Source organism: Myiozetetes cayanensis, unplaced genomic scaffold (genome assembly GCF_022539395.1).
Source record: "Myiozetetes cayanensis isolate MyiCay16 unplaced genomic scaffold, myiCay2020 scf6-25, whole genome shotgun sequence".
In the NCBI taxonomy this organism is placed as follows: Eukaryota; Metazoa; Chordata; class Aves; order Passeriformes; family Tyrannidae; genus Myiozetetes; species Myiozetetes cayanensis.
This window is the reverse complement of record NW_026087853.1, coordinates 30,174,705-30,202,324: the sequence shown is the minus strand read 5'-3', so window position 1 is coordinate 30,202,324 and position 27,620 is coordinate 30,174,705. Positions and strand designations below refer to the sequence as shown.

At 33.7% G+C, this 27,620-nt stretch overlaps 1 protein-coding gene across 6 annotated transcripts in view; it reads left to right on the top strand.

The window, feature by feature from the left end:
* FMN1 (formin 1) overlaps nucleotides 1-26,813 on the top strand; it is a 186,406-nt gene extending 159,593 nt beyond the window's left edge. For all 6 annotated transcript variants that reach the window (XM_050335930.1, XM_050335931.1, XM_050335932.1 and 3 more), the window contains 4 exons: nucleotides 11,413-11,464; nucleotides 14,513-14,662; nucleotides 24,933-25,017; nucleotides 26,054-26,813. In XM_050335930.1, the coding sequence (XP_050191887.1) occupies nucleotides 11,413-11,464; nucleotides 14,513-14,662; nucleotides 24,933-25,017; nucleotides 26,054-26,098 (332 nt within the window). In that variant the 3' untranslated portion in view covers nucleotides 26,099-26,813. The remainder of the gene's footprint in view (nucleotides 1-11,412; nucleotides 11,465-14,512; nucleotides 14,663-24,932; nucleotides 25,018-26,053) is intronic.
* The last annotated feature ends 807 nt before the right edge of the window (nucleotides 26,814-27,620 follow it).

Genomic DNA, 27,620 nt, shown 5'->3' with positions numbered 1-27,620 from the left:
GGACAGGTAGGGTAGCTGACAACACAATAGTGTAGCTCTATGGCCGAGCAGAAATCTTCAAACCTTAAAGAGTATAATGCTAAGAGGAAAAAATGCTCAATAAAATGTGTTTGGTTTGATTATCTATGGAGTTATCAGTACAGTTTATCAGTAACTGTTTACAGTGTGATTCCTTAATTTCTGTTTTACACAAAGGGCCTGATGCAGCATTGAGTTGCATGGGAGTTGGATAAAGCATATATATGTTAAAGATTATTAAGCTTTACACATCAGGGATTCTTTCCTTATTTGTAATTGGGCAGTTCGTAGGACAGAGGATCACCAGGTGTAGTTAGGAGAGCTGATTCTATGAATTTTATTTGAAATAATGGTAGGGCAACTTTGACTTCCCTGCCTTTTTAATTCCAGTCACTTTTCATCGTACCATAATTTGTTACTGGTTTGCTTTTTGTGAGAATTAAGTAAATTTTCTCTGTATTTAAAATTTCTTTTCAAATTTAAAAATATTTCCAGTAATTTTATGGTATTTCCAAACATTTTTTAAAGTAAGTTGTCCTAGTAAATATTTGATGTAAAGAATATTCTTCAATTATAGTTGCAGAATATAGTTGAACCAAATTCCAAAGTATATTATTACTTTTACCTGCATATGATTTTTTGAGTTGATTCAAGACTTTCCTGTTCTAATAGAGAGAAACAATTAAGAGGAATCAAGCTCATTGTGACTGTTTTATTACAGCATAATGAATTTAAATACAAATGATTTGTGTTAATTATATTTCTCAGAAATAGTTTTTGTGGATTTTAATGGATAACATCAAATCAAAATGGTAGTCAAATAAAACTTCAGCTGTGACTACAATTATATTTAACTCTTCTACTAATGGGAAAATTTGGATTGCCTTTTGCACAGATCTAATATTGTTCAGTTAAATGCCATTTCCAAGAGATAGGAGGTATCTCATAAACAGTAAGGTAATAACCCTAGAGGTTCAGTGAGCAGAAAGTGTGCAGTAATGGACTTAGCTACTGCAGTCACATTCCCTGGTCCTGTTATCTAATACTCATATCCTCTTCTCTCCTTTTGTATGAGGATAAACGTGAACATTAAAAATATTTACATCCACTGCGGGAAGAAAATTCCAGATCCTCCCAGCATAACATTCAATGGAAAATAAGCAAGCTGTAAAACACTAAAATAGATCAGGTAGATGCAGTAATAACTCTTGTTATTTTCCCAGTCTTAAATCAAGCTAATGCAAATTTTTTTTTCTTTTGTGTACACTCTCATTTCTCTTGTCATGGTAATATCTGAGTGCTTTCAATGAATTAATTAAATGACCTGAATAATGTGTCACACATGCTTTATTTTTCCTGTCATCCTTCCCCCATAAGGAAAATAGTAGGATTCTTATTTAGAAATTGAGAGATCTCTTTTTCAAATATATTCTCCTATGTGTTTATCACAAAGAAGGCAAGCTCAGAAAAAAAAATCGTTGCTTTGTATTTGTATGCATTTTGGTGTTTCTTGTAAAAACATCCATTAAAAGAATCTGAACAAAATACTTTTTAATGTTAGTATCCTGTGTTTTATTTGTGGCAAGATGGAGAAATATTGCAGGTCAAAGTTTGCTTCTGTTTTTTCAATTTTTTTTTTTTTTCATTTTATTTCAAATTACAGGCCTTCCAAACAAGTAAATAGATAAATTTTCCTACTTAAATCGAGGTTGTAGAAAAAATTTGAGTTAAAAACAAGAATTAATTACATTGGAAGTATGAAATAATTAGGCAAATACTTGTGATTTTGTAGAGGAAATTACGCCATTTTTGTTTGGGAAAGTATTGAGGCTATATTGTAAGTATTTTAAACTGTTTATCATAACTGTTTGTGTAGAATGTACGTATTCCAACAGAAGTGATTTTTCTATTGTTACATTCTCTAAGTAAAAGCTAAATCGTGCATGCTTTTTCATAGAGACATTTGTGATGTTTGAGCAATATATTTTCTTTATTTTTGTAGTTATTTCTTGTTTAATTCTAGCTATTTAAATATCATATTTCTTGGGATCAATCTTAGGGGTTTTTACTAAATATGAATCTTTATAAATAGTAATTTTCTTGTTTAAAATTTTAGAGTTTTATTGAAAGATTTTTTTCTTTCTTGTTTAAGGCATACAACTTTTTTCTTAAACAAGATCCTGCTAGGTGTTTTTCAAATTCAGTTTTGATTCAGGTTTGAAGACTAAAACATTGAACTTCAGAGGCCCAACTGTGTCAGGTTCAGTGATACTAATAGATAAATATGGAAAAGTTTGCTTTATATCATCTTATAACTGATCTGTAGTTTTATAAGGAATTTTCTAAACAAGGACTATTCATTTGGTACATTTCACATCACTAAAATGCAGTTATGGATGCTAAAAAAAGATAGGCAAAATCTACCGTAATATTTCACCTTAGTTTTTATATGCGAATATCCAATATTAATACTTAGATTTAATTTGATTTTCATTTTTATTTTCTTTACCCGTAAATATGGGTATTTGCGTATTTGAGAACCACATTCGGCTTGAAGTTCTCCTCCCCCATCCTGTCTATATGGATGAACAAAAAGGGGAAGGTGACTGTCATAGTTGTAAGCAGCACATTTTTAGAAGGTCAGAATTAATAAATTCATTCTAAATAATGTAGTTCTTCTGTTCATGCTTTTTATTGACAGTCTTTGTTTCTTAAAGAACCGTCATTGCTTTTTTTTTTATTTAAACAGAAAAGTAGCAAAGAAACAGATGTGTCCCATATAAAATATGCAATAAATCTTGTCTCACAAATTCTTTGCTCTGAACTTTCTGACAGAAACTGTCAAATATCCACTTTAATTCTAGTATAAAATGTTCACTTTGTGTCATGGCGCCAACCACCATATGCTGAAATAAAGTCAGTAACCAGCAATAAAAAAAGCCAACATACACACCTTTGAAAGAGTACAAGCAATCAACAGTGAGAAAGGTCTATATAAATCTATGGAGAATTAATCTCAGCTTTGCCACTATCCTGCTGGGCATTTACAATGAGACTTTGCTCCCGACCACCAGAATTGGCTTACTTTGCAGGAGGAGTGTATCCTAATGAGGGGAAAATGTAGGTAAAACAAAGCAGCAGCTTTTAACCCCCCACCCCCATGCTTTCGATCACCTAGAAGAGCATGTCCTGGTGAGTTCAACCTTTGGGGCCACTACACATCGAGTATTGCTGTACTTTAGCTGATCATGTGAAACCAATCTTGACTGAGCTCAATCAGCAGAAATTACTTGAGCTTCATAAATCACTGTTATCATTCCACAGGAGGAGGCATTGCTCTGGATTTTTCCTCCTAAAAGTTTTCAGGCCACAAGTTTCACAAGCTTCTCTGAAATTATTTTAGTTATATTTGTATAATTATTCTTTATCTGCCAGCCTAGCTGTTCACCAACAAATTAATTTCTAAAAATAATATTCTTTTGTTTTTGAGACCTCTTGCTTCTTCTTGGGTTTTAGTAATTATTCAGCTATTTGAAAATATTGTCCTTGGTATAAAAACGTGTCAATCTTTAAAGTTTCTACTTCTGCTTACAAAAGGAGATTGAAGTTACAGATAATATAGTTTTCCCAGACACAGAACAGATTTAACCTTATTATGTTTGAAAGGATTAGAATTAATTTTTCAGTTCCGTAAACTGTTTAGATACGTTTAGTAAAGATTAATCTTGGAATTAGACCACAACATTATAAGAGTTTAGTAGTAAGAAAGTAGAATTATAATATATTTCTGTAGTGTTGAAGTACTAGAGGGCTTTAAAAAATGTTTATTATCTGGAACACTAAATGTGGGAGAATGAGGGATTAATGGCTTGATTACATTTTAACAGAATACATTTTCAAATAATTTAATTGGAATAAATTGAAAATTGTAATACTAAGTCTTGTTTTGTAATTAATGCCTCCAGAACACAGGAAAGTAAGATTAATATAGTCCTAATTTTAATGAAAAAATTAACATTTTGTATGGAAGCCAGTTGAAAAACAGCTTTAATTTAAAAATCTGCTCTCACAAAATATAATAAAATAGTACTAAGAAAAATACATTTTAAGAAATGTAGGACTTTATGAAAATAAAGATAACATTTTTTTTCTTCATAGTTAGTTTTACTGTTCTCTAAAATAACCTTCAACACTTTTTCTGGCACATTTATAAACAGCATTATCACTTCTAAAAGAAAACATAATTTCCTAGGTTGTTTTATTACCTCTGATAATAAACACTTTCTTGAATGTGTTGCTTGAGCATGTTCTGCTGGTGTTGTGTGTCTCTCTGTGTGTACAAATGTCTACAATTTATTATGGTTTTGTACCATTAAAAATATTAAATCTAGTATTTCACAATTTCTGTATGGCAAATGTTAATTAATTAGTCCTTGACCCATACCTAACATATAGGTTGACAACTTATATTCCTTGTAATTTGTGGGTGACTTGCTTGTTAAGCAGCTTTCCAAGACTGCACAGACAATCTTTGTACTATAGAATCATTTGTACATTTTTATCATTGGACTGGGTTTTTAGTTTTTTTAAAAAAAAAAAAAAAATTGTACCACTGCAGAGGAAAGTAAATTGTTTCATGGAAAGATGATTAAGACTTCATGGCAGCAAGAGTTCTGAAGACTGTTTTGAAAGGATTTAAGATGTCTATACCAGTATTTAAACAATTTAAAAAAAAAAGTTGTGTAGCCTAATTCCATGTTAAAATGTGATGTTTCCCAGTTTAAAAATTAGGTGAAAGAAATAAGGGTTATGTGATTACACTGTCTGTTGATTGTTCTCCTGCTAATAATTTTTAATGCATTGGCAAATTTTGACCAAATGTGACAGGATTAGAGATCCTAAGATACTAAGCTCTTAAAATCTCAATAAAAATATGTGGCTAAATAGACAAGAGTGACCCTGTTAGCCTTCCAGGGAGAGAAAAGCTGTATCAGGAACTCAACCCTTAATTAAACATTAATGAATCCATCTGGGAACCAACTCTAAAATACAGGTCCACATTAGACCAAGTTTCATTGATTCCATTGCTCCCAGACCTTCTTGTTTAACTGATAGCATAAAAGAAAAATCTCTTCATGGGCATGGGATCATTTAGTTTGGGGATTTTTTCATCTAATGTCCTGCAATAGAAAACTGTATTAGTCATACAAATCTAATATTTACATATCATTTCGAGGGTGTCTGTTGAATTCCCTGAGTTCATAAAGCATACCAATCATAAGTTAGTAACTAGCTAAAATTGGTTTATCAAGTAATACATATTATGAAATGAGTTACTAGGAAGCTGTATATAGAACATTTAAGCTTTATAATGTTTTTGAAATATAAAATATTTATAAGACAAAAAGCTCCTGCATGAGAATAATGGACTGTAGCCATGTGAAGTAATTTGCAGACATGTGTTTTTTTCAGATTTGAAATTTAATACAGTACAACAAAAAACAAAATGACACAGAAAATGTTTTCTACTATATGTGTTCTCTTGCTTACTATGTTTGTATATGAAGTCTACTAAGTAATAAGAATTCCTTTATTCAAAACAAAATTAATGTCTCAAAATATAGGGTTGTATTAAAAGTAGCTCTTATAAGAATGTAGAAGTAGGAGAAAATTAAGTTTTTACATATAGTTCCAGACAGATAGACGTTTATTGAGTATACCTCTTCCTAGGTCAGGACACACAACTCCTCTAGGATTTTTGAAACATCATAATTTGTGAAAAACTTCAGACTATTCATTTTCTGATTTTACATTCTTTTGCATTCATATGACTATTTTCATGAATACTTGTTTATTTGCACTTGAAATTTGTTGATTTGTTTAAAAGATGCTATTAATTTTATTTTCATTCCTTTAAAATTCACATTTCAAGAAAGCAGATTCTGGCAGTGTCAGGTATTGAAACATAGCTCATGTATTATATCATACAAATTATTCATTTATATCATTTGCAATACATCCTCTTCATGGCCTTTGATGCAGAGCCCTGTCTTTTTCGAGACAGTCAGATAACAGTAAGAATAAAAAGATTAAATGGGTGTCAATGATTATTATGAACACTTAGTATGAATTGCTAGTTACATGCTGTTGTCATTAGTATCATCAACTAAACAATAAAGCCTCAATGCATTGAAAACTACAGATTGTTTCTTCCACTTTGCATAGTGCCTGATTAAACAGGGTTATTAAAAAGTTTCCCTTGCATGAAAATTTTACTTGAGAGTAGAGATACATGTAGTATACTTATAGGTCACAAAGTATTCTGTATTCAACTTCTGATACCCAACTATATCAGCACTCATAATATTCAAGAGATTTGGATCTCCGTTATCAAATGTCTTTATGCTTTAAAAAGAACAAGAAAATAAAGTCTATTGTTGTTTGTTCTCCTTAGTTGGTAAAAGTCGTAGAATGTGACTTTTGTCACTTTGGAAAATGATAACCTAGCTGAACCTCTCTGAAGATATACTCTTCTTCCTCAACCCTTGATTAGGGGTTTAGTATGTTTCTAGGATGAGTTTCATGTTTTGACTACCTATCAACATGCCTACCTAAGAGATTTTAGTCTTGACTGGTAAGGAATGCGGGTTCTCTAGAAATGTCGTAATAACCTTTTGTCACTGTTTTAGCAGTCTCTGTCCAAGCTTTTTAAAGTTACAAGAGGAATATCATTAGGGTTTTGTTTTGGTTTGTTGTTGGTTGGTTTTGCCTATGTTTTGTCCTAGATTCTATCTTAATCTTAATTGATTGGTTGGAAGATATGAGTCAGAAAAGACACATTTCCCTCTTTGAGGCAAAAAAACCAAAAACCCAACCAAACAAAAAAAAACACAAACCAAAAAACCCCAAATACCTTGTTTTAGGGTTTTCCCATGCAGAAAACTCTATAATTATACCTGTCTCTAAAAGTTCATGAAGCATATATTATTGAATCACATGAACTCAACGTTGGAATATAAAGTAAGAGTTCCGATGTCTCCATCCTGACTGCTACTTGTCTAAATTTTCTTGTAATTTTGAAGATTATTATTGCTCCCAAATGCTTAGAAAATTTATAAAATTTTATGCATCAGATCTTTCAATTCTGAAATAATAAGATACTGAAAAATAAAAAAAAAAAGCTGTAACGGATACAACTAGATCAGTAAACTTGTGTGAATTATCCTTCTTACATACATTCCTATATTTAAGACCAGAGAGAAATACCAGAAAGTTTATCCATCAGACTCAGTGAGTATTAAAATTCTCACTAGAGGGACAGAAGTAACAGATTTTTGTGCAGTTGTGAATACCCATTTTTCTTTATTTGTCTTCTCCTCTTAGTGCATCATCATTCTGTGCTTGCCTCTGTTAGTTACCGACCTTCTTCAATCTTCAGTCTATACCAGTATCCACTTTTTTCTTTCCTTCCTTCTTTAGGGAACTATTTCATAGTAGCCTGATGCACAAAGAGGTATTCGTTTTGTTGCAGCTGGAAGCTGTTGTGCATATATTAGACCTGTTAAAAATAAATATTTTCTGGTAACGTCTCATTTTCAATATAGTGTTTTGCATGCTGTTCCATCCTCAGCAAGTAGAACATGTAGAAGAAATAAGTTAGGGGATTTTTTTACCATTTCACTCTACTACTATTTCACTTTTAAAACTGTTACAGGGTCATGAATCTTCAAATGCTCAGTTAGGCATTTCAGTAAAAGAGTGTCATCAGAAACATCTTAGATTCATAAGGCAAATTCATAGGATCATAGTCCATTTATTCGCTTATTCTCTGAGCTAGATACAGACAGCAAGATGAGTAAGACTAGTGACTGGTCTTCAGAATCTGCAACTGTATTACAAATAACTTCTTACAGCAAATTAGAACTGCATATTTTGTAAATACCTGTTTTCCTTTCAAAGCTCTTTTCTGTAGAAAGACACAGATGTTCTCAGTTGATCCTGCCTTTTATATCTGTATTCAAAGATGTTATATTGACTAAGATTGTCTGCTTCTTACAGGACAGGATCTGATACTTTATTCAGGATATGGACTTATCCAAACAGTAGAACTTATTAAGAACTTGCATTTATATGTGAGACCAGACAGCAAATTTTATATTTGACAATTTCCTGTCATTTTCAAAGCTGGTCAAGACTAATGATTTGAAGGCCAGACAGGAAGGGTATCTCCATACCAAGTGCAGCTTTGGGGAAGTAATGTTGAAGGACCTATATGTAATCTGTATACATGTAATGTATAACATCTCATTACATCATGAGATGTGTTGGTGCAGTAGGATTGGCTCAGCAGTGTGTTTACAGTAGAGATTTAAGCTCTGAGTTAGATTTACTGGGAAGTGAAGATCTCCACCTCTTGTTTCAAAGCTGTCTGAAGGTTCAAATGGTTCTTTGGTCCTTTTGTCCCTATTAAGTATTAGAGTGCATTTACTGTTGAGCTTCCTGTTTAGTTTCCTCCTAATTGAAATCACTTTACAAGCATCAGAACTTATCTGCAAACCAAATCAATGTTCAGTAAATGGGGACAGTGAGGAAATTTGCTTCAAAAGCATCCTAATCAAAAGATTATGCCAATAGTCACTGTATTTCAGTGTTCGCTGCAGTCGTGCTTTTTTCTGATACAAGAAATAATGATAGGAAATGTCCATTTCAAAACGAACGATATTTGCTGCACATAGTTAGGCTATAGTACTCCTACCAGAGCAAGTTTTTGGAAGCTAGAAAGCTTCTAAAAGCTTAGGCAGAGAATGAGCAAGTTCTTAGGACAGAATCCATTGAGAAGTACACTAAAATGGTATCCACTGCAGGAAACATTTTATATGAACTACAGAATCTCAGAGGCAGAGAACACTCAGGGGAAGGATCGTGTGTTTGTCCTGGTCCATAAATCTAATTGAACACCTGCTTCAGTGCCTGCCAGGGTCAGGATATTAGGTTGGATAAATCCCTGTGCCAGTCTGATATGGCTATTAATATATTCTTAACTTTAGGAAATTGAGGAAACTGAAATCAAACGTGGCCTAATGATGAAAAAATTACGTGATCCCCCTTCCACAAAAAGCAAATTCTATGCAAGCAAGTGTGGTGGTGTCAGAGAAATAAAAAGAAATAAGTTCTTTTGTTTATGAAATTCATTTTAATTGCTGTCAGTAATTCCACAAATTAACACAAGGATTGATACCTTGACTATGGGTCTTTGAGTACTCCTGAGGAAAATACAGTGTTTCATGGAAACGTTTACTGACAGCATGGATTGTGTTAGTTATTGCAGGTTGTGGAGAGGGAGAAAAAGAGCAGGATATTACAAATTCTGAGTGGAAAATTAGTTATAAATTTTACAGAAGATTAATGAATTGCTCTTGTTTCTTGTCCTACACATTATGTAATATTTATAACTCCTATTTACTTATAATTTGTTATATAGAGTTGGTAATTTGTTTTCTTAACAAGTCTCAACATCTGAATTTCCAATAAATGCTTTTAAACAATTCCTAGGTGGACATTTTTACAGTTAAAAATATGAAAAATACTGTTTGCCAGATAATAAAGTATTTTCTTCCTTCCTCTTTTCCTTTTTATTGGTACATAAACACACACACTGTTATATTAATGTAAATGTTGTGTGTTCCTTCCTAAAAGCCACATCATTTTTTTTACTCTCTATAACAAATTAAAACTTCTTTCTGCTATGTTTCCTTATTCTGTTCTTACAAGATCAAAAGATAGTAGGTCATGTGTTGACACCTAACTATATATATATAAACAAGTTGTCCTTGTTAGTTACTGTGTTTGTGTGCAGGGACCTGAAGATACACAATTTCTGTTGTAGCTGGGAATGTAGTTATGTTGGTAAATTTGCCCTTCTGAATTTTTCATCTCCTTGACAAACAGAAAAAAATTATTATTGTAATAATGAAGTGTAGAATTTTATACACAGTTCAGTTTATGCAGTTATTTTGTATCATTATGAATCATCAGAATTGCAACGTATGTTTTCTACTTTAAATGATACAGAATGAAAGACCTATCAAATAATGAGTTTAGTAGGTTAACTTCAGCTGAATTTTCAGGAGATTGAGATGAGTGCAAACAAATCAGAGCTGCCCTATCTATTTCAGTTGCAGCTGTCTTACCACCAAGGTTTGAGGTGGAAAATCTAGTGTTATAGAATTAATTGCTTTCCTTGCAAAGGTCACACAACATTGTTTCTGGCTATTGCCATGCTGAAATCATCTGAGTATCTCCAACGGATTTGCCCAACGTAGAGAAACATATGAGTTGAAATCAATTTGTTTTGTTAACAGCAAATATACTGAAGTAATCCATTTTTTAGTTTAACTGTTGTAGTACAAACTTCTTTGTCAGTAGCCTTATAATGAAGTAGAGTCATTCAGGACCAATTTCTCACTGTCTTTGTCTGTGAACTCCAGTTTGTAGCTGTATTTCAACCAGCCACTCCTATAGATTGAGCAGTAAAAAAGATGCACTTCTTTATCTTTGTATATAGAAGTGTCTGAATTCTGTTTATATTAACATTAGCACTTACAGAATTATGCTAATGTGGATTAGGAACAACTTTTCCACGATAGTATTGTTTTATATATGTCATATCCTGCTGCAGCTGAAGTTGCTCCATTGTATTAAGAAGACTTGAACAACAAAAACTAGTGCTTGTGCTTTGAGTATCCAGCTCAGGAAACATTTTCAGCAGTAGAGAATGCCCACCTTTTGAAAATCAAATCTTTTAAAGTAGTTCTTGTAGGCATTCTGTAACAGAGAGATTCAGATTCATTAACCATTATTTCATACTCTTGACTGCTTTTTCAAAAAAGTCATGTACATACCGTACATTTAAAGTATTTTACTTTATGGCTTCCAAAACAAAATGTGGTAGCCAGTATGGAGCCATTGACGTTAACTGTGTTTGGTACCTGTTCAATTCCAATTGAACTTCTAATTATTCGTGCTGCAGAAATAGGTTTAAATTTTTAAATTCTGACCTACTACAGTATAGAAACTTACACAACTTAATGATTTTCTTTTTTTTTTTTTTTAAATCTGAAAGTCAGGTTTAATTATTTACTTTATATTAATACCTACCACTATATATTATAATACAGATTTTAAATTACTTTTCAAATCCTATACACTTTATTGGTACATTAGAAGCATTCATTAGGTACAGGAAAGAAAAATTGAAAATTAGCAAGTGTTTATCACTTTTATTATATCTAATATAGAAACTATCCAATTTTTAATGTAAGAGATATTTAATCTGTGGAATCTCTAAAATGGTAAGACAGTAATTTATATCTTTAAAATGTTTTTCATTGACAGCTAAAGAAGAACGTAAAAAAGAGGAGAGCAGTTTGGAAAATGCTCAAAAATGGTAAGTTTCTTGCTAGTGTTTTCTTACAGTTTATTTTGGTCAAAGTTGTTATTTAACTTGGGAATTGTATGAAATAGGAAAAAAGATCTGTACTTCAAAGAAATAATATGTTTTCTGAAGAACTCTTATGTAATCTTCCAGTAAAAAGTTCAGTTGAGTTTTTATACAAACAGGGTACCGTGTTTGAGGTTTTAAGTACTGTCAGCATTGAAGTGAATCAGAGTTTCACAGAATATTGCAATAACTGATTAGCTACTTAATGAGGTAAAAATGTATTTCATTATCACTGAACATTTTCATTACTTAGTATACAGCATTCAGTTGCCTAAGAAACCAGTGAAATCCTAGTGTTTTCATTGTGTGAATATCTGTGCCTTACATATTTGCCAAAGGAGGCAAAATATGGACAAAAGTGAGATAAATTTATTTTTAGATGGGAGAGTAAAATATCCAATAAGTTAACACATCTAATAAATTTTGTTTACCAAATTACAATTTTGTGAGAGTGAAGGATCTGTCTTTGCTATGGAGCTGCTATAAATAAACTGGGGTAAATTAATTTTTAACTTCTTACCAATATTTTTCTCTTCATGGTCACTAAAGGCAGATTTGTGGTAATTTGTGTTTTAATTTTACTGTTGTCAGCCCAGTGTCACTCCACCTGAGACACTTAGGTTAATTTTCCAAGGAAAACAGGAAAAGGGAGATAGGCACTTCCCAAATGCGGTTCAAGTCTTAGGTGGTCTGTTTCCATTCACTTGCAGAAGGTGCCTAAATTGGTTGAACAAGTGGCTGACATCAGCTGGGGCTTTACCTCCTAATTTCAAGGGTGGCTGACAGGCTCTCCTTAGCTACAAACCTCGCTTTTTTGGCACAGGGCTCTCATATTCTGCCTACTTTGTAGCCTTTCTTGAATAGAGTGGACTCTCCAGGGTATGGAGCTGCACTTAATTTGCAGGGGAATTAGGGAATTAGTTGTCTGACACAGAGTTTGGGTTTTTTAATAGCTAACTGAATACTCAGTATTTTAAATTACTGCTTTTGAAAGGTAGAAAGCAGCCCGGGAAGCCAGACTAAGCTGGGTGTAAGCAAAGCAGTACTACTGGGGGGAAGGGCTGAAGAAGTAACATGAAGAGAGGATGAGAAGTGTCAGGATGAAAGCAGATTGAGAGGCAGTGTGCAGGAATTCAGAATCCCACCTGTGTGTTCACCAACTGGGATGGAGAAGGATTCTGTTAGGAAGAAGAGAGCATGATGTTACTGGAGCTGCTGTTAAATGAAGCAAACCTGAGAAGAGTTTCTGGTCTTGCTGTCCCAGGCTCAGCTATCCCAGTCAAGGGCTATGAACATCTGAGGAGTATTTGGCACAAGTGAATGCGATGAAAATTTGGTTGCCCAGTAGACATAAAAGTTTTTAATCATGTAATTACAACTAAGGTATTTTAGTATTTTTAGTGTTTGAAATACCAAAATGGTTTATACAGATGCTTAAAGCTCTATTAGTTTTATTTATTTATTTTTCTCCTCATAGTGTCACTCCGAGACTCTTCAACTCTTGAATATTATGAGCTTATACATACTTATGTCACTGTGATTCTTTTACCATGGATTATCAATTAACTTGAAATATAGTTACATGTTTCATACAAAACCTGTGTAAGAAATGTAAAAGGTTAAGGTTATCATATGGGGATTAAAAAAACTATTATATTAATAGCTCACCTTGAACAATGTGAGGTATTCTTGAGTGTGGTCTAGAACCTCTTTCTATCTTTAAAGAATAAAAAAACCCTAAACCAGAGCATATTGGCTCACGTGGCTAAAATACAAGCTTATTTACTTTGTGAAGCTGCTTTATTTTGGGGGGATAACTTCTGTATTTTTTTATCCTTACTTTATATTCTTCAAGCCTAGCTAAAAAGCTTTAACTTCAATCTACGTCAAAAAACTTGGCCCTAACCTTGACAATTCCATATGAAAACATATGCAGACTATACAAACATAAATTAAAAAAGTATTTGCCGAAGCTACATCTGTTGTTCAGGTAACATCTGTTGAATAGTTGGGGACTCATTACAGGTTTTTAAAATGCCTCTTATTTATTTTATTTTCAAGATTTACACTTCCCATGTTCTAGATTTAAGACCTATTTGCACCTCTAAAGAAGAATATAACTTTGTTTTGATTAAATAAAGTTACTATTTTAAGAAAAACTAGTAATTTTTAAATATGTTGCTAACTTTATAGCATTTTTAGTAAGTATCACGAACTCTTTCAGGATTCTTACGTCTACTTTGCAGAGAAAAATGATTCAACTTTTACAATATTTAGCATAGTTTTATTTATATTGGCTAACTAGTCACATGGATCATTCCATTTTATCTATACAAAGCAATACCATAAAGGTTAAAAATGCACAATCAGTTAAAATGCTCTTGGATTAAATCTGTAATAAAAGATTAGTTTGGAAATTTCCAGCTGTATAGCAATTCAGTAGCCACATTCTAAAAGAAATTTAAAAAAAATAAAATATTGGCAGTGTCTTTTTTGTAAATTTAATCATTTTTGTTTATTGAAACATGTGGAAGAAGATGATTTACCTTCAGTAAAAACTTTGCAGACTGACTGTTGCTGACAGTCTGTGGCTTGTTTGTTGCTACTCACAGTTCTTCCTAAATACTAGAAGATTATTTTTAACCAAGCCTGGAGATTTTTTCCTGACTTGGCACATGACTCTTCCATAGTCCTTCAGTAAACATAAATAGGAGAATAATATCTTCATGGAATGTAGCAGAATAAAATTATAAGTAGATATAACATAGCATTCCCATGATTTACCAGTGTGACATATATCTATGATGACTTGTGCATCTGTAAGTCATCCTCCTGGAAATGAGATGGGTATTGGAAGGTGAGTTGTACTTAGCATAAATTGCTGCTAAAATTTCCAAGGTTTTGGGAAGTTACGGTAATTACCACCTTTGACTACTAGTTCCCCAGTGGACTTACATGTTGACAGGTTTTTTTTTTCTTCCCCCTCCCTTGAAGCTTTCAAGAAACAGTGGAATACTTTGGGATAAAGCCAAAGCCTGGCGAGAAGGAGATCACACCAAGCTACGTTTTCACGGTGTGGTACGAATTCTGCAGTGACTTCAAGACCATTTGGAAACGAGAGAGCAAAAGCATTTCCAAGGAACGGTAAGGTTCTAATAAAGTCATTAATACCATTTTAGATGTCTGGGAAACTGCTACTTCTCAAACCCAACAAATTATCCTCCTATATTTCACAGGCGTCATTGTTTTCTTTCAGATCTAATGGACATCAAGGAAAGATTATTCCCTCAGGGTGCATAGGAAAATTCACCAAAGGCATGCTGTCCCCACAAAAAGATAAACACATATAATCTGATAAATTACACTTTTGTAACCCCTTCCAATTACTAGCTAGTAAAATGAAAGGGGAGCTGTGCTAATTTATAACAGATTGCTTCTCTGTGCATTTTCATGTTGAACTAGCCTAAATGAGGCGATATTGCTGTCGCAGACAGTACAGACAAATAAAAGTGAATGCTTTTCCAGTTAATATACTGCACTTGCATCAAAGGGAAGCCCCAGAGATTCAGGCCACACTTAGCACAGTGTCGAAGCCCCACACTGAATTTACAGCACTACTTCTGACTTTCGGTGTCCTGCTGAGGACATCAAACTACTTGCTGTTAGATCTCACAACAGTCTGCTGATTTTATTAGTTAAGAATGCAAAAACCTAAACCCTTCAATTATTTTCTTGATTTTCTTAAGAAGCTTAAAATCTTTTACACAAAAAAGCAATTCTGCTACAAACTCGACATGCTCACTATATCATTTAAGAAGTCGTAGAGTGGTAATGTAGTCATGCTTTGGAAAAAAAATGGAGCAGTCACTTTCAACATGAAATTTAAATTCAGGTACTTATTCCAAATTAACAGAGATTTAGATAAAGATGTTTTTAAAAGTATCAACAAAAGTTGTACACTCATTTATACTTTCATTTGCCATTTTGCTTGAAAACAGTGGGGGTTTTAGGTCCACGTAAAGTATATTTTTGAAGGGCAAGATGTAGAAATTATGAATTCCCAATTATCAACCTTATGAACATTGTTCTACAGATCTTACAGTTACAAACACTTGAAAGTTGTAGCTTTTTGTATCATTTATGATTAGATTAATTTTGGAAGCTGAAAACTGTCAACATTACAAAAAATCTTTTATTTCCTTGTGTCTAGATCAATATGCAAGTTTGGTTTACACATTAAAAACTGTATAAAATAAAGTCCCTAGAACATTGCTATAGTCATGGTAGAGATCATCTCAAGTATATATTTTCTACTGAATCATGACTTATTTTTATTCCGAAAGCAGTTAGGAGGAATAGAAATTAACTCCCCCAAAAAAGAAATCCAAACCATACATCCTTTCCTTTTTATGTAATTAGCATCTTGCTGATGGCATACAATGATCCCCTCAAAGAAATCTTTCTAAGTAGCCTGCTATATTCTGTGCTTTCCTACTCAGGTGAAGTGAGAATGTCTCATGGTTTAATAGTTATAGAAATACAATCTACATAGAAAAATACAGATCAAATATTTCATCAGTTCCTCTGATGGATGTCTTTATTCCTATTCAGTGTAAAGCAGTATCAGTAGAATGCAGAGCAGCAGTTACTATAATACTTCAAAGTGCTGACACTTTCTGTATCATATAGGCTTTTTCAGAATTTACTTCAAGTTATTTTTATGAAGTTTCATTAATCTCAAAAGAACAATTCATTGCCCTTTACATTCAAACTTTGGGTGATTCATCAAGATAATAAGCTGCTAAAATTAGGAACCTTGTGTAATAAGTAAATTAGAATGACAGAACTGTTTTCATCATCCTAAACTGTTTTATTGTGTGCTACTGAAAAGAAGAACATCAGTAGATTAGATGAAATCAGTTGATTAGACTGGTGGAAAATTTATTTTCATCACCTGAAAATGTCTTGTAAAGTCATGACCATTTAAGGGTTCTGTTTTACAAAGTATGAAAATAACAGTTGAAGAGCTGATGTCCAAAAAAATTTGAAAGCAAGTTAAGAGTCATTCTGCACATTGGTAACTAAAAACCTTAGAATGACAGGAATGGACAGCTGTCTTCCTTAGCTGGCTAATTAATTGGTTGCACTATTCGTTGTGCATTTTTGAAGATTGCAATTTAATTAAAAAAAGTACTGTTTATCATGAACCAATTATTTTGTTTTGAAGGAAATTTTATAGAGGAAGAATTGACAATATAAGTCAGTATTTTCCAGCTTGGGTTCTGAAACTGAGGCATTGATATCATTATGTGAACATGTTTCCAATTGGATTACCCTTCACATTTCAGGAAGCATTGCAGAAACTCAGTGTAAAATGTGTATGAATTAGCTAGTCACATATGTGTATATCTAAAAATTGATTTAAATGTTTACATTTATGTAGGAATGTAAATGTACCAATGTACCAGCTTAATGTAAATGTACCAAATGTTGAAAACTTCTCTTTTGGTGTTCTTTTGCATCAAAATCCAGTTGTGTTTTTGACAGCTTTATAAATTAATATGTGTATGCATTCAGGTTTATCAACTGCTGTTTATGAAATTTTGAGATGGTGGCTGAATTTAAGACTAAAAGAAAGGTTGGGTTTTTTGGCAGCAAAACACTTGCAGCATGATAGATTGCATATATTTCCACTCTCACTTCTCTTTTTTAGCCTATTAATTTTATTTGCAGTGGGCATGTTTACAAATTCAGAATAAGTCTATTAAAGCATTTAAGATCTGTTAAAGTATTTTTAAGAGGTCATCCTAGACAAGTCTGAAATAGGGAAGAAATATGAATACAGAAAAAATACTAGTAGTTTTCAGTGAGAGTTTCATCACAAACTGTGATTATGCTTTGCAAAAGAAATGTGAAAAACATTATACTAATGTTCTTTCAACTGTTGCCCTTTAAATATGAAATAATTAAATAGAAAATAAATTATTGCTATTAATTTAACCCACTGCTTACACTAGAAAGCTAAGATTGGTAGTTACTGGATTGAGTAATATCTTTCAAATTGAACATACATACAAATTTTATAGGTCACAACTCAGAAAACAAAACCAGATATAATCATTATTTAATGAATAGAATTACATACTTCATCTTAAAAACAGAAAGAAAAAATATTTTTAATAGTATCTTTTGTGAAAGGTCCTTTCTCTAAAATGTTTTATTTTTTGTTGAGTTTCATCTCTAACACAAAATATGTTGATGGTGTCAGCTTAATCTTTAAAAAAAAAAAATAGCAGTGGTTCTTTTATTGCCACGGAGGCAATAACATATTTGAGAAGCAGAAGCTTGGACTGTAGCAGTGTAGGTATCTAATGGTAGAGGTGAAAATGTTCTAACAAAAGAAAAAACATCAAGCAGCGCCCAACTAATTTTTGTTTATTATGGTAAGTTGGAGCTGGCTATAGCTTTCTACCAAACTCTTCCATTTATTAAATAGAGAATGAATTGTATTCAGTGCCCTTTATTTCTGAACAGGAAAAGAGTTAAGTTGGGGGAATACTTGTTCACAACATGATGTGGTCATAAGAGATAATATGTAAATTGCAAAATCTCTTCGCAGTGATGGCCATGCAATATTTAATATTTTCAACCATTTATTAGGCTAAATATGAGACTGCCTTGTGCCTAACAAATGACTGAAATTTGGCACAAACACTTACTATGGAAGAACTAGTGGATTATATTTTCATTTTCTATATCACAGTGAGCGAGGAGGAGAAATGATCTTTAGTCCAGTACATTGTATCTATTTTAGAAGGCCAGATTTATTTTATAGTTAGATAGTTATTTATAGTTTGATTTGAAAAGTGAATTTCTCTTTCATCCACTGTATGTCATGTAGATGTTCCCTAAGAAAAAGAGTCAGTGAGAATCTAGGTTTCCTGCCATGTTGAGCAGTTTGTGCTATTGTAAAACACTCTTTCCTGAGGATCCAGAAAGGGCATCATCCAGCTATCATACGATCTGCCTGTAGGATAAAAGCTAAAAGATGAGTGTAACAGATTTATTTCATTTGATATTAAACTAATGGTCTAAAAAGGCAGATTGACATCACAACACAAATTACTTTAAAGAAACTATTTGAAATATGACCATTAAGATCATTGGTGACATTATAGATTTACGCTGGGAGTTTCTTGTACTCATAGTTGCAGCATCAGGAAAAGGCAAAAGGTTTGTGAGAAAATTTGATCAATAAGCCCTATAGCATTACCAGGCTGAAGGCTAGAGGTTCGTACCATACAGAAGCATTTGGAGTGAGTTTAATAAAAAAAAATAAGTGGGAAGATTTTTGCATGTTTCTGAGGTTAAGGTGTAGCTATGGGGCAAATTGAGGAGACAATTACAGCTTACAGGCCTGTACTGCAAAACAGAAATGGCTGTTTCCCATAGAGCATACAACAGATCTGGCAAAGTGCTGTGTCAAGGTTCTTGCTCTTGGAAAGAAGACCAGTCTCTCTCTTTAGGAAAGACCAGTCTTTCTCTTACTAGGAAAGCACTATACAACAAAACAGAAAACATCACCAAATCATTACGTGAATCTACAGTTATCCTATGTAGTTCTTTTCTCTTCCTCTCCAGAGGATTTTGCAGAGCTAGGAGATGTAAGAATAAAAAAAGTAGGTACAGAATACTTCTGCATATGGAACCATTTAAATAAAGGGGAATTCTTTGTCTTGGAAAGGACTCTACTGAACAGGATATGATAGGGCTCTGTACAAGCATGAATAATTAATGAAAAATAGTCATTACATACCACATCTAATACAACAGAATCAATTCAAATTAGGAAGTGTGTGGTACAAGCCAAATGCAGTGATGCCTCTTTACAATAGGCATATTTAATCTGTTGAACACTTTGCCACAAAATGTCACAGGTGGCAAAAGCTTGCATTGCTTCCAATGGTGACGATATAAAATCATATTAGAAAAATATATGAAGGTCTTACATAAGAAGAGATTTTCCAGCTGCAAAAGTGTTCTGGGCATTATCACTGTAGGTTTTGGCTGTCTTTATATACTGCTAGGTATGCCAGTGGCCATCTCAGATGGTCTGAAGTATATTTTTGATCTGAACTGGTGTAGCCTTTCTCTTCATATTGTTTTTTCTTAGGCACCAGCTTTCCTAACAACATAAAAACGTATTTTTGTTTCTTGTGACTATAGAGATAAAATTTCTCACTCATTTTGTATAGATAAAAGCTGTCAGTAGATCCAGAAAAAAATGGAAACATATCAAACCTATTAGCAAGTTGAGATTTGACAACAAAATCCACTGACAACATACATTTTACTGTATTTATATCGGTTTAGTTAGTGAACATTTATTAAAACTGCAATTTAAAGATCTGATCAATAATGACCAAGTTCTTTCCAGAAGTTTTAAACCTGAAGGTAGTTGTATTGTATAACATGGTAATAGAAGTGGACAGTGTTCAAACTTCATAGTCTGGTACAAGGTTCCTAATTTTGAAGCTAACCAAGAGCTCTCTAAAATCATTTTCCAGGCCAGGTGATACACAGGCATCTGTCTTCTAAAATTTTGAGACTGAAATCTAATCTATTATATTGCAGGGGCTAACTGTTTTCAGGAAACAGTGCTGTTACTTAAGGTTTATAGGCTGCATACAGAGATCACTGTAGGACTGAGAGCAGAAAGGCATGTAATACATGAAAGGAATTTGAGCTATGGGGATATTTCTTAGTCTCTCAAGGGGAGTCAGTGTTCAGCTGTGTTAAGTATCTGGGCTGGGTATGCAGCTTGGCTCTAGATTGAGCAGTTGATGCTGACTGTAGCTACCTCTGCTTGTTCGTCTCGACCCATAGTTGAAGTATTGTTTGCACAACAATTCCTTGTGCCAAAACAGTCTTACTGGAGAAGTTTGAACTTCTAGTCATGGAAAGCTCAGGTGGCACAGAATTGTCATGTGGCTATTTCATAACCCACAGCTATCCACATAACCCACCAGCTGCATGGAAGGAGCTGTAGAAGCAAAAAGAATGGATTAGTCCAGAGTATCAAGAAGCTGAGACACAATCCAGATAATTTGGTCTCTGGCATCACACAATAGCAGAGCTGGAACATTACATGAGTAGCAATTGGCTCAATTAGAATAGATTCTAGTTTTTCTAACTGAGGACTTCAGAGCATGGAGCAGGCCAGTTCACTCCTCCTTCTGTCTGAATTGATTGGGAAGCAGGCGTAAAAATTATAATCAGTTTATCTGGTTAATCCCTGGCTTGATATCTTTTCCTGTAAGGAGAAAAAGTATTTTCATGAGCTGATGAATGAAACTTTTAACAAATACAGGCTTATGTTTAGATTTAGTTTCTGTGTCCCTAGTTACAAAATAAAAACAATTTTGAATAAAAATAATGTCCTTATTTTTCACTAATAACTTCTAATTTAAGAGGCCTGACTTGCATACAGGATGAAACAACATCTGCCACATAAAGGCAAGAAAAAGCCAGTTATATTCCCGTTGCTTTTAGTAAGGATACATATGTAGTATTTGAGTCATGTCTCCTATTTAAAAATACATTGTTTTGAGAATGTAATTTTTTTCTATATTGTGTGCTAATGTGCAGTACTGTACAATTTGACACCACATCTTCTTTATTCATTAAGATCTCTTTTGATCACTGTTGAAGGAGAATAACTTTTCTTTTGAACACATCCATGTTGCAGCTCATCAGATTTAAAGGCTTAACTGACCTTTATTCCATGTTTTGCCCTCATGTTGCTGCTTGCTAAGTTAGCACATAGGTCAGGTTGGAGCGAAGCACAGTGGATCATCTGGTCCAACCTCCCTGCTCAACAGGGTCATCCTAGAGCACATTGCACAGAATTGAGTCCAGATGGTTCTTGATTATCTTCAGTGAAGGAGACTCCACAACTTCTTTGGACAGTCTGTTCCAGTGTGCAGTCACTTTTGTCTCTTGTGTTGTGATTCAACTATTCTACCATCCTTTCTGGTCTCTTTATACTTTCCAGAACTCTTTGTCTGAAAATGTCCTTGTCACTATTTTTCTTGCATGTTTTACTGCACACTTCTGTCCTTTCTTGCTTTTCTGCTTTAGATACACTTCTGTTTACTTTTCTATTCCCTTTCTTTCTCCTTGATTTCACATCTGTTAGATTCAGTCCCAGTTTCTCTTCAATGCAGTCTCTAAAACCCAGCTGGACTACTGTGTCCATCCACACTATTTTATACTGGTGTAGGAAGAAAATGAAATTGAGTCCATTTCTTTGCACATCTCTAAACTCTTCCTTATGGCCATGCCTCTTTAAATGTCCAGTTAATGTGAGCTGCTATCTTGTACATTATTTCACACAAGAAAAAATCAGAAGAAAGTGCTTGGGACCTCGGCAAGAAAGGGGTGTAGAGTGGTTGGTGGGATTCTTAGTTCATGTTGCTCAGCCTACGCCTGTGTGCTTTAAATTGTGGAGCTTCATCTCAGGGTTTGATTCTGTTTCAGCACCCTCATTGTAAAAAACTTCTTCCTTATACCTAATCTAAATTGACCTTCTTTTATTTTAAAAACGTTACCCCTTTTCCTGTTGTAAAAGTTCCTCCCCATCTTTCTTGTAAGCCTTTAAGTATTAGAAGGCCACAGTAAGTTCTCCCTGGAGCCTTCTCCAGGCTGAACAACACCAGCTCTCTCAGCCTTTCCTTGTAGAAGAGGTGTTTCAGCCCTCTGATCATTTTTGTGGTCCTCCTCAGGATCCACTCCAACAGGTTCATGCCTATCCTTTGCTAAGGACTCCAGAGTCAGATGTGGGTAAAGAACAGCGTGTGTGTGTAAGTTTTGTTGGAAGGCTGTCACAGCTTTTAATGGAGGATATGCATTCATATCTAGGGGGCTTTTTAATGACAATAAATTTTAAAAAAATTAAAGGTATCCACTTTTATGATTTTGAATTTGGTAGTTTTCATACCATTTAATTTTCACATTTCAAATATAGTGCTTCTGAACACATTAGCCAATTCTAGTATCCTATCCAAGTTTGACAAAGTTATTTTTATTTATAAGGCACCTTTTCAGCATAGGTGCTTTACTGATGTAAATACTGAGTTAACAACTTTCTTAAAATTGAACCATCTGATTTTTTAAAAATCCAAATAACTGCCTTTTAAATTGTGCAGTTACATTTCTGATAGTGCCTGCTAATCCTATCAGTCATTTGTTAGCAAAGTCGTGGCTTTTTTCCCTAGGAGACCAAAGTGTAATACATATAATGTCTCTCATTGTTATAAGCCAGATATTACATGATTCAAATCATGTTAATAAGTTGGTTTATTTTAATTTTGCATTCTAGAATATTAATTCTATTTTTTAAAATCCAGGTTTCCTAGAAATGGTGCAAATATGGTATAAAATGCACAGGGCTAGGACTAAATCAGTAAGAGGCATAATTTTCTTTTTAAGTCTGAAAGTTTATAATCCCTGTAATTCTCCCTTCAGATGTAACTATGGAGTCCAGACATATAAACTCTACTTGAAAACACTTCTAGGACCAAAGAGAATGGGATCAAATAGAACACATGCTCAAAGTAGGGAAGAATTTAGAAGCTTATCACTTGGTGTGATTCTACTGAACCTGAAGAATGTCTTGAAATATATCATTATCTGTGCATAAACGTTGTAGCTGTGAGAAATAGCATGCTGTCCAGTAGGTGCTTTCATTCATCATTAACTGTAACTGTGCTGATAAACAAAATTGTGAAAAGATGAACGGTGTGTTGTCACTTCATTGTTTACTTGTAGAAACAGGGAACACTAATTAAGTTAAAAATAGGCCATCTGTATTTAAAAATGTACAGAATAACAATTTTGTATTTGTGTATTTGAGGGTGTAGTTACAGGTTGAATCAATGCTGTAGCTAAACTGTTGAAAATTATTTTACTTGAAAGTAGTGCGGTTTGTTCCTGTTCGTAAGCACTGGAAAGTGAGACTACACCAGTAACTACCCAATAGATGCTTCTAAAATACATAAAGAAACAATTTTCATTTCTAGCACTGTTAACATTTCCAAATTGATAAACACAGTAATTGAACTTGTGACTGTGTTCTGTATTTTAAAAAGAATCTAGTTTGCTGCTGCTGTTCTAGCAAGGAAATACACATCAGTAGTTGCAGCTATAATCCACTTTCCTTTTTGCTTTTCTTCCAAAATTCCTCAAAAACTGAGTGTATCGAATGTGGCTTGAACTGGACATGGTATTTTAAACACTTTTTGACTGGCCATAACAATTATTTCTGCCAGTGGGAAAAGTTAAATAGTGGAAGAAAGTAGAATTTTTCAGTTCAAGAGTGCCAAGAAATGTGTTGCTTCTAATAAGAGACTGACTTAGTGTGCATTACTGGTTTCCTATTTTGCTAGTTCTCTTTGCTTGTAAAAATTCACTCCCTACTTTTTTCCCCTCTGCATTTTGCATATGAATTATAAAGTAGGTTTATGTAGCATCAGTATTACAAAGGCACTGAGCGCTGGGCAGATCCTGTATTAGGAGTGCCAAGAATTTTCTTTTTATCACTGTTTAGCACGTAATTTCCCATGTACTTTCCAGTCTGTAAGAGTCCAGTCCCTTTTTTTTAAATTCTCTGTTTCTTCTTTCTCTCCTGATTAAATTTCTCACTGGGTTCTTCTTGTTATATCCCCATAGAAACCAGAGTTCTGTAGGCAAGATCCTAAGAGCAAAAAGAAAGAAACAGAGGAATCAGATCTCTGTTCTTCTTTCCCCTTATCTCTGTAGTACTGTCAGTAGATTGGTCTGTAGCTGAGCACAAGACAGCTTTAACTACTCCAAGACAAGAACACCTTCTGATTTGCCTCTCCAATTCCCACATCAATGAGATTGGTCAGTCAATTCCATGTAAAGGAAAACAGAAAACAAGGAAAAAATGGTGGATGCTTTCATTTCAAGATTTTCATGGGAAATATAATGTGTAGCCTGGCAAATGGCCTACTAAAGTAACATATTCTATATGTACAATTGATTGAGCCAGATAGCTTTTGGTTTTTTTTCAGAGGAGGATCTTTTTGCCTTCATACTGCAGGTTTTTTGGTGGGAAACATGGTCCATAAAACCCAGCTACTGAAAGAACAGGGAAATCATTTGCCTGGTGACATTTTCAGTGAACAATACAGACAGGCTGTCCTTTTGCAAATCTACTTTGATCTACTTTTGATACTTTATTAAGTGCCTTTGAATAGAAATAGTAATTTGTTGGGCTAATGTGCCAGAAAGAAAAGTTAGTGTGAAGGTTCTTACAGATAAAGTGTATACGAAGCAGAGCCAGAATACCTTTAATTTCTTTGAAGCTAATGATGCCTTTTTTGTGTTTCAGAATTAAAGTGGCTCAGCAGTCAGTGAGCAAGTTAACTGCAGAGAAGAAAGTTGAAACGAAGAAGATCAATCCTACAGCTAGCCTGGTATGATCTGGTTTCCAGTATGATGTATGACACTATTCTTGTCATTCAGAATGGCAACTGGTTTTTGTGTTGTTGAAGGGTGATGTAGTATGCTTAGTTTGAACGTAGCAGAGTGATTTTCTTCCCAAGGAAAAACGTTAAAACTTATGCCCTATGGTAGTCCAACAGTTATATTTAAAACTTAGTTGAGTTGTGCCTAAGCATGACTGCTGTTTTAGATAACAAAATATGAGAAGAGCTGTTTCTGTAGTTTCTTCTTCCCTTCCACTGCAGTGTCTTGTATTTTCTTCCATGCATCATAGTGCGTTGAAACTCACTGCATATATTTGTCCAGTGGCTGTCTGTTTTTTTGAAAACCTTAAAAATCTTGTTTGCTCTGTCAAATAATTGTAGAAGAGATTAAACCCCCATTTTATTCCTTGCTGTATACCGGTGTTTTCGATACAACACAAAAAGAGGACTAATCATTTGCACTGTAAAGAAAACCTTTTTTGTCTGTGTGAAAGACACATAGTCTAGAAAGAAAGAGACTAAGGGAAGAAAATGCACATGAAGGAGTCAGTATATCATTTCCATTCCCAGCAGAGCCTATCAGTTGCAGTATTGGGCATCAGAGATAAGAATGACTACGCTTACCTGGGAAGAGGTCATTAAGCAAGATAAACTACCTAATGCTAAATTAGAGCCTTTATGTCAGCAGAAACCATTCCAAACAAGAGAAGGTATTAAAGTCACATGAATTTGAAATGTGTCTGATTTTCTGTAGCTGCACTGTTCTTCACAGAGATGTGTATTTTTACTGTACACAGTATTTGACAAGTGTGCAGCTAAAGCAAAATCAGCTTTTCCAAAGTGAGTAATGAACTGGTTCTGGGCCTTCTTTGAGTGCTCCAGGCATTTTTAAATTAAAGAAAACTTTAATCTACTATGACTTGTTTAGTACTTCTCCATCTTCAAGACCTAATGCTCATGGCAACTTGAGAGGAGATGGAAAATTATAGACAAGAATGATAATAAAACTGCTTTTCTTTTACAGAAAGAAAGACTACGTCAGAAAGAAGCCAATGTGACTGCCAACTGAAAGAAGAACGATGAAAATGATGGGAGTAATTTCATATCTTGCATGATGCTTTATTACACCCATGGCCCAGAGAGCACCTTATGTTAAATACTGAATTCTGCTTTGCTAATCTGTTCCAAGACAATCCACTAAAGACTTTTGAGTTCCTTCAGAGAGGTTTGTATGTTCAATGGAGGGAATTCTAAGAAGGTTTTTATATGGGAAGTCAAACCTATTTTCTGTAACTCTTCCTTACATTGCTTAAAATGCATCGTGTTGTTAATCGTTATTTAAAATACTCTGTGCATAATGCATTAAAACAGAAGAGCTAAAATGAGCACATTGGATGCTGAGTTAAGTAATGACTAACAACATGCAGGTTATTTACAGGGTTTTGTGTAGATGAGAGCAAATATGCCATTCCATTCACAAAAGACTATTGCATCATAGCTTTTGTTACTTCAGCAGTAACTGAGGTAAAATTGACTGATTCTAAATAATTTTACAGTGTCAAAGTATCAGGTGCATCTTTCTAAAACTGACTAAATGTAATTATAGATTTGTGCTGTATTTTACTATATTTTTAAAGAAACTTCAGCTTATGCCATACACTGAAATGGATATAGTATTTTGCACATGAAAAGGAGTAGTTTCAAATTCTTTAGTTTTATGATTGATGGCATAACTGATTCATTATTTTTATGGTTTTAACCTAACATTTCCTAAATTTTGAGCTTCAAAAGAAAAAATTATAAAATGTATATTTTTATTTCAGTATATATTTAAAATATCAATTCCACAAAATTATGATCTTATTAGTCATTATTCACTGAGTTAAAATACAATAATATATCTCCATGAAGTTACGTGTTTACCATTAAATCTCTGGCTTTTAATTCCATTGAAAGCTTTCTTTTAAACAACAAATATCCCACTCTAAAATAGATAATGCAACCTGCTCTTCTCCCCCTGTGTTTGTATGAAGAATGTGTCCAGCATACATTATATATATATATGTAATGAGTAAAACTTGAGGAAGAATAACAGGGTCTTCTCAGTGTCCTCCTGTAACATTATAACCATTGCTCATAAAGTAGCAGAGCCTGAAAATAACCCTACTGAATATCCACTTCCTTGAAGATTTTTACTGCATTTTAAGGCTTTTGATTCTTAGGAGGAGAAATCTTGAAGCAGAAGTTAATTTAAGGTAAAACAGAAAAGTGAATCTGCTTGCTTTCCACAAGAGAGAAACCTTCTTTATGATAATGGTTATGATAATGATAATGATAATGTAACCAATGAAGTTGGTTACAAAGACAAATTAGGTGAAGCAAAAAGGTAACAGGGGAAAGGTATTAGTCCTTCGCTTAGAAACGGGAAAGAATATACATGAAACAGGCATCAGTTATCATACATCAAATTCAGTAGAGAAACTGTGATGAAACCTAAGGCAAAGTCATCCCTTGAAGTGATTTTAAGGAAATATTAAGGGAAACAGCAGTTGTAGAGACCCCATCCATAAATTAATTTGAGGACTTCACTG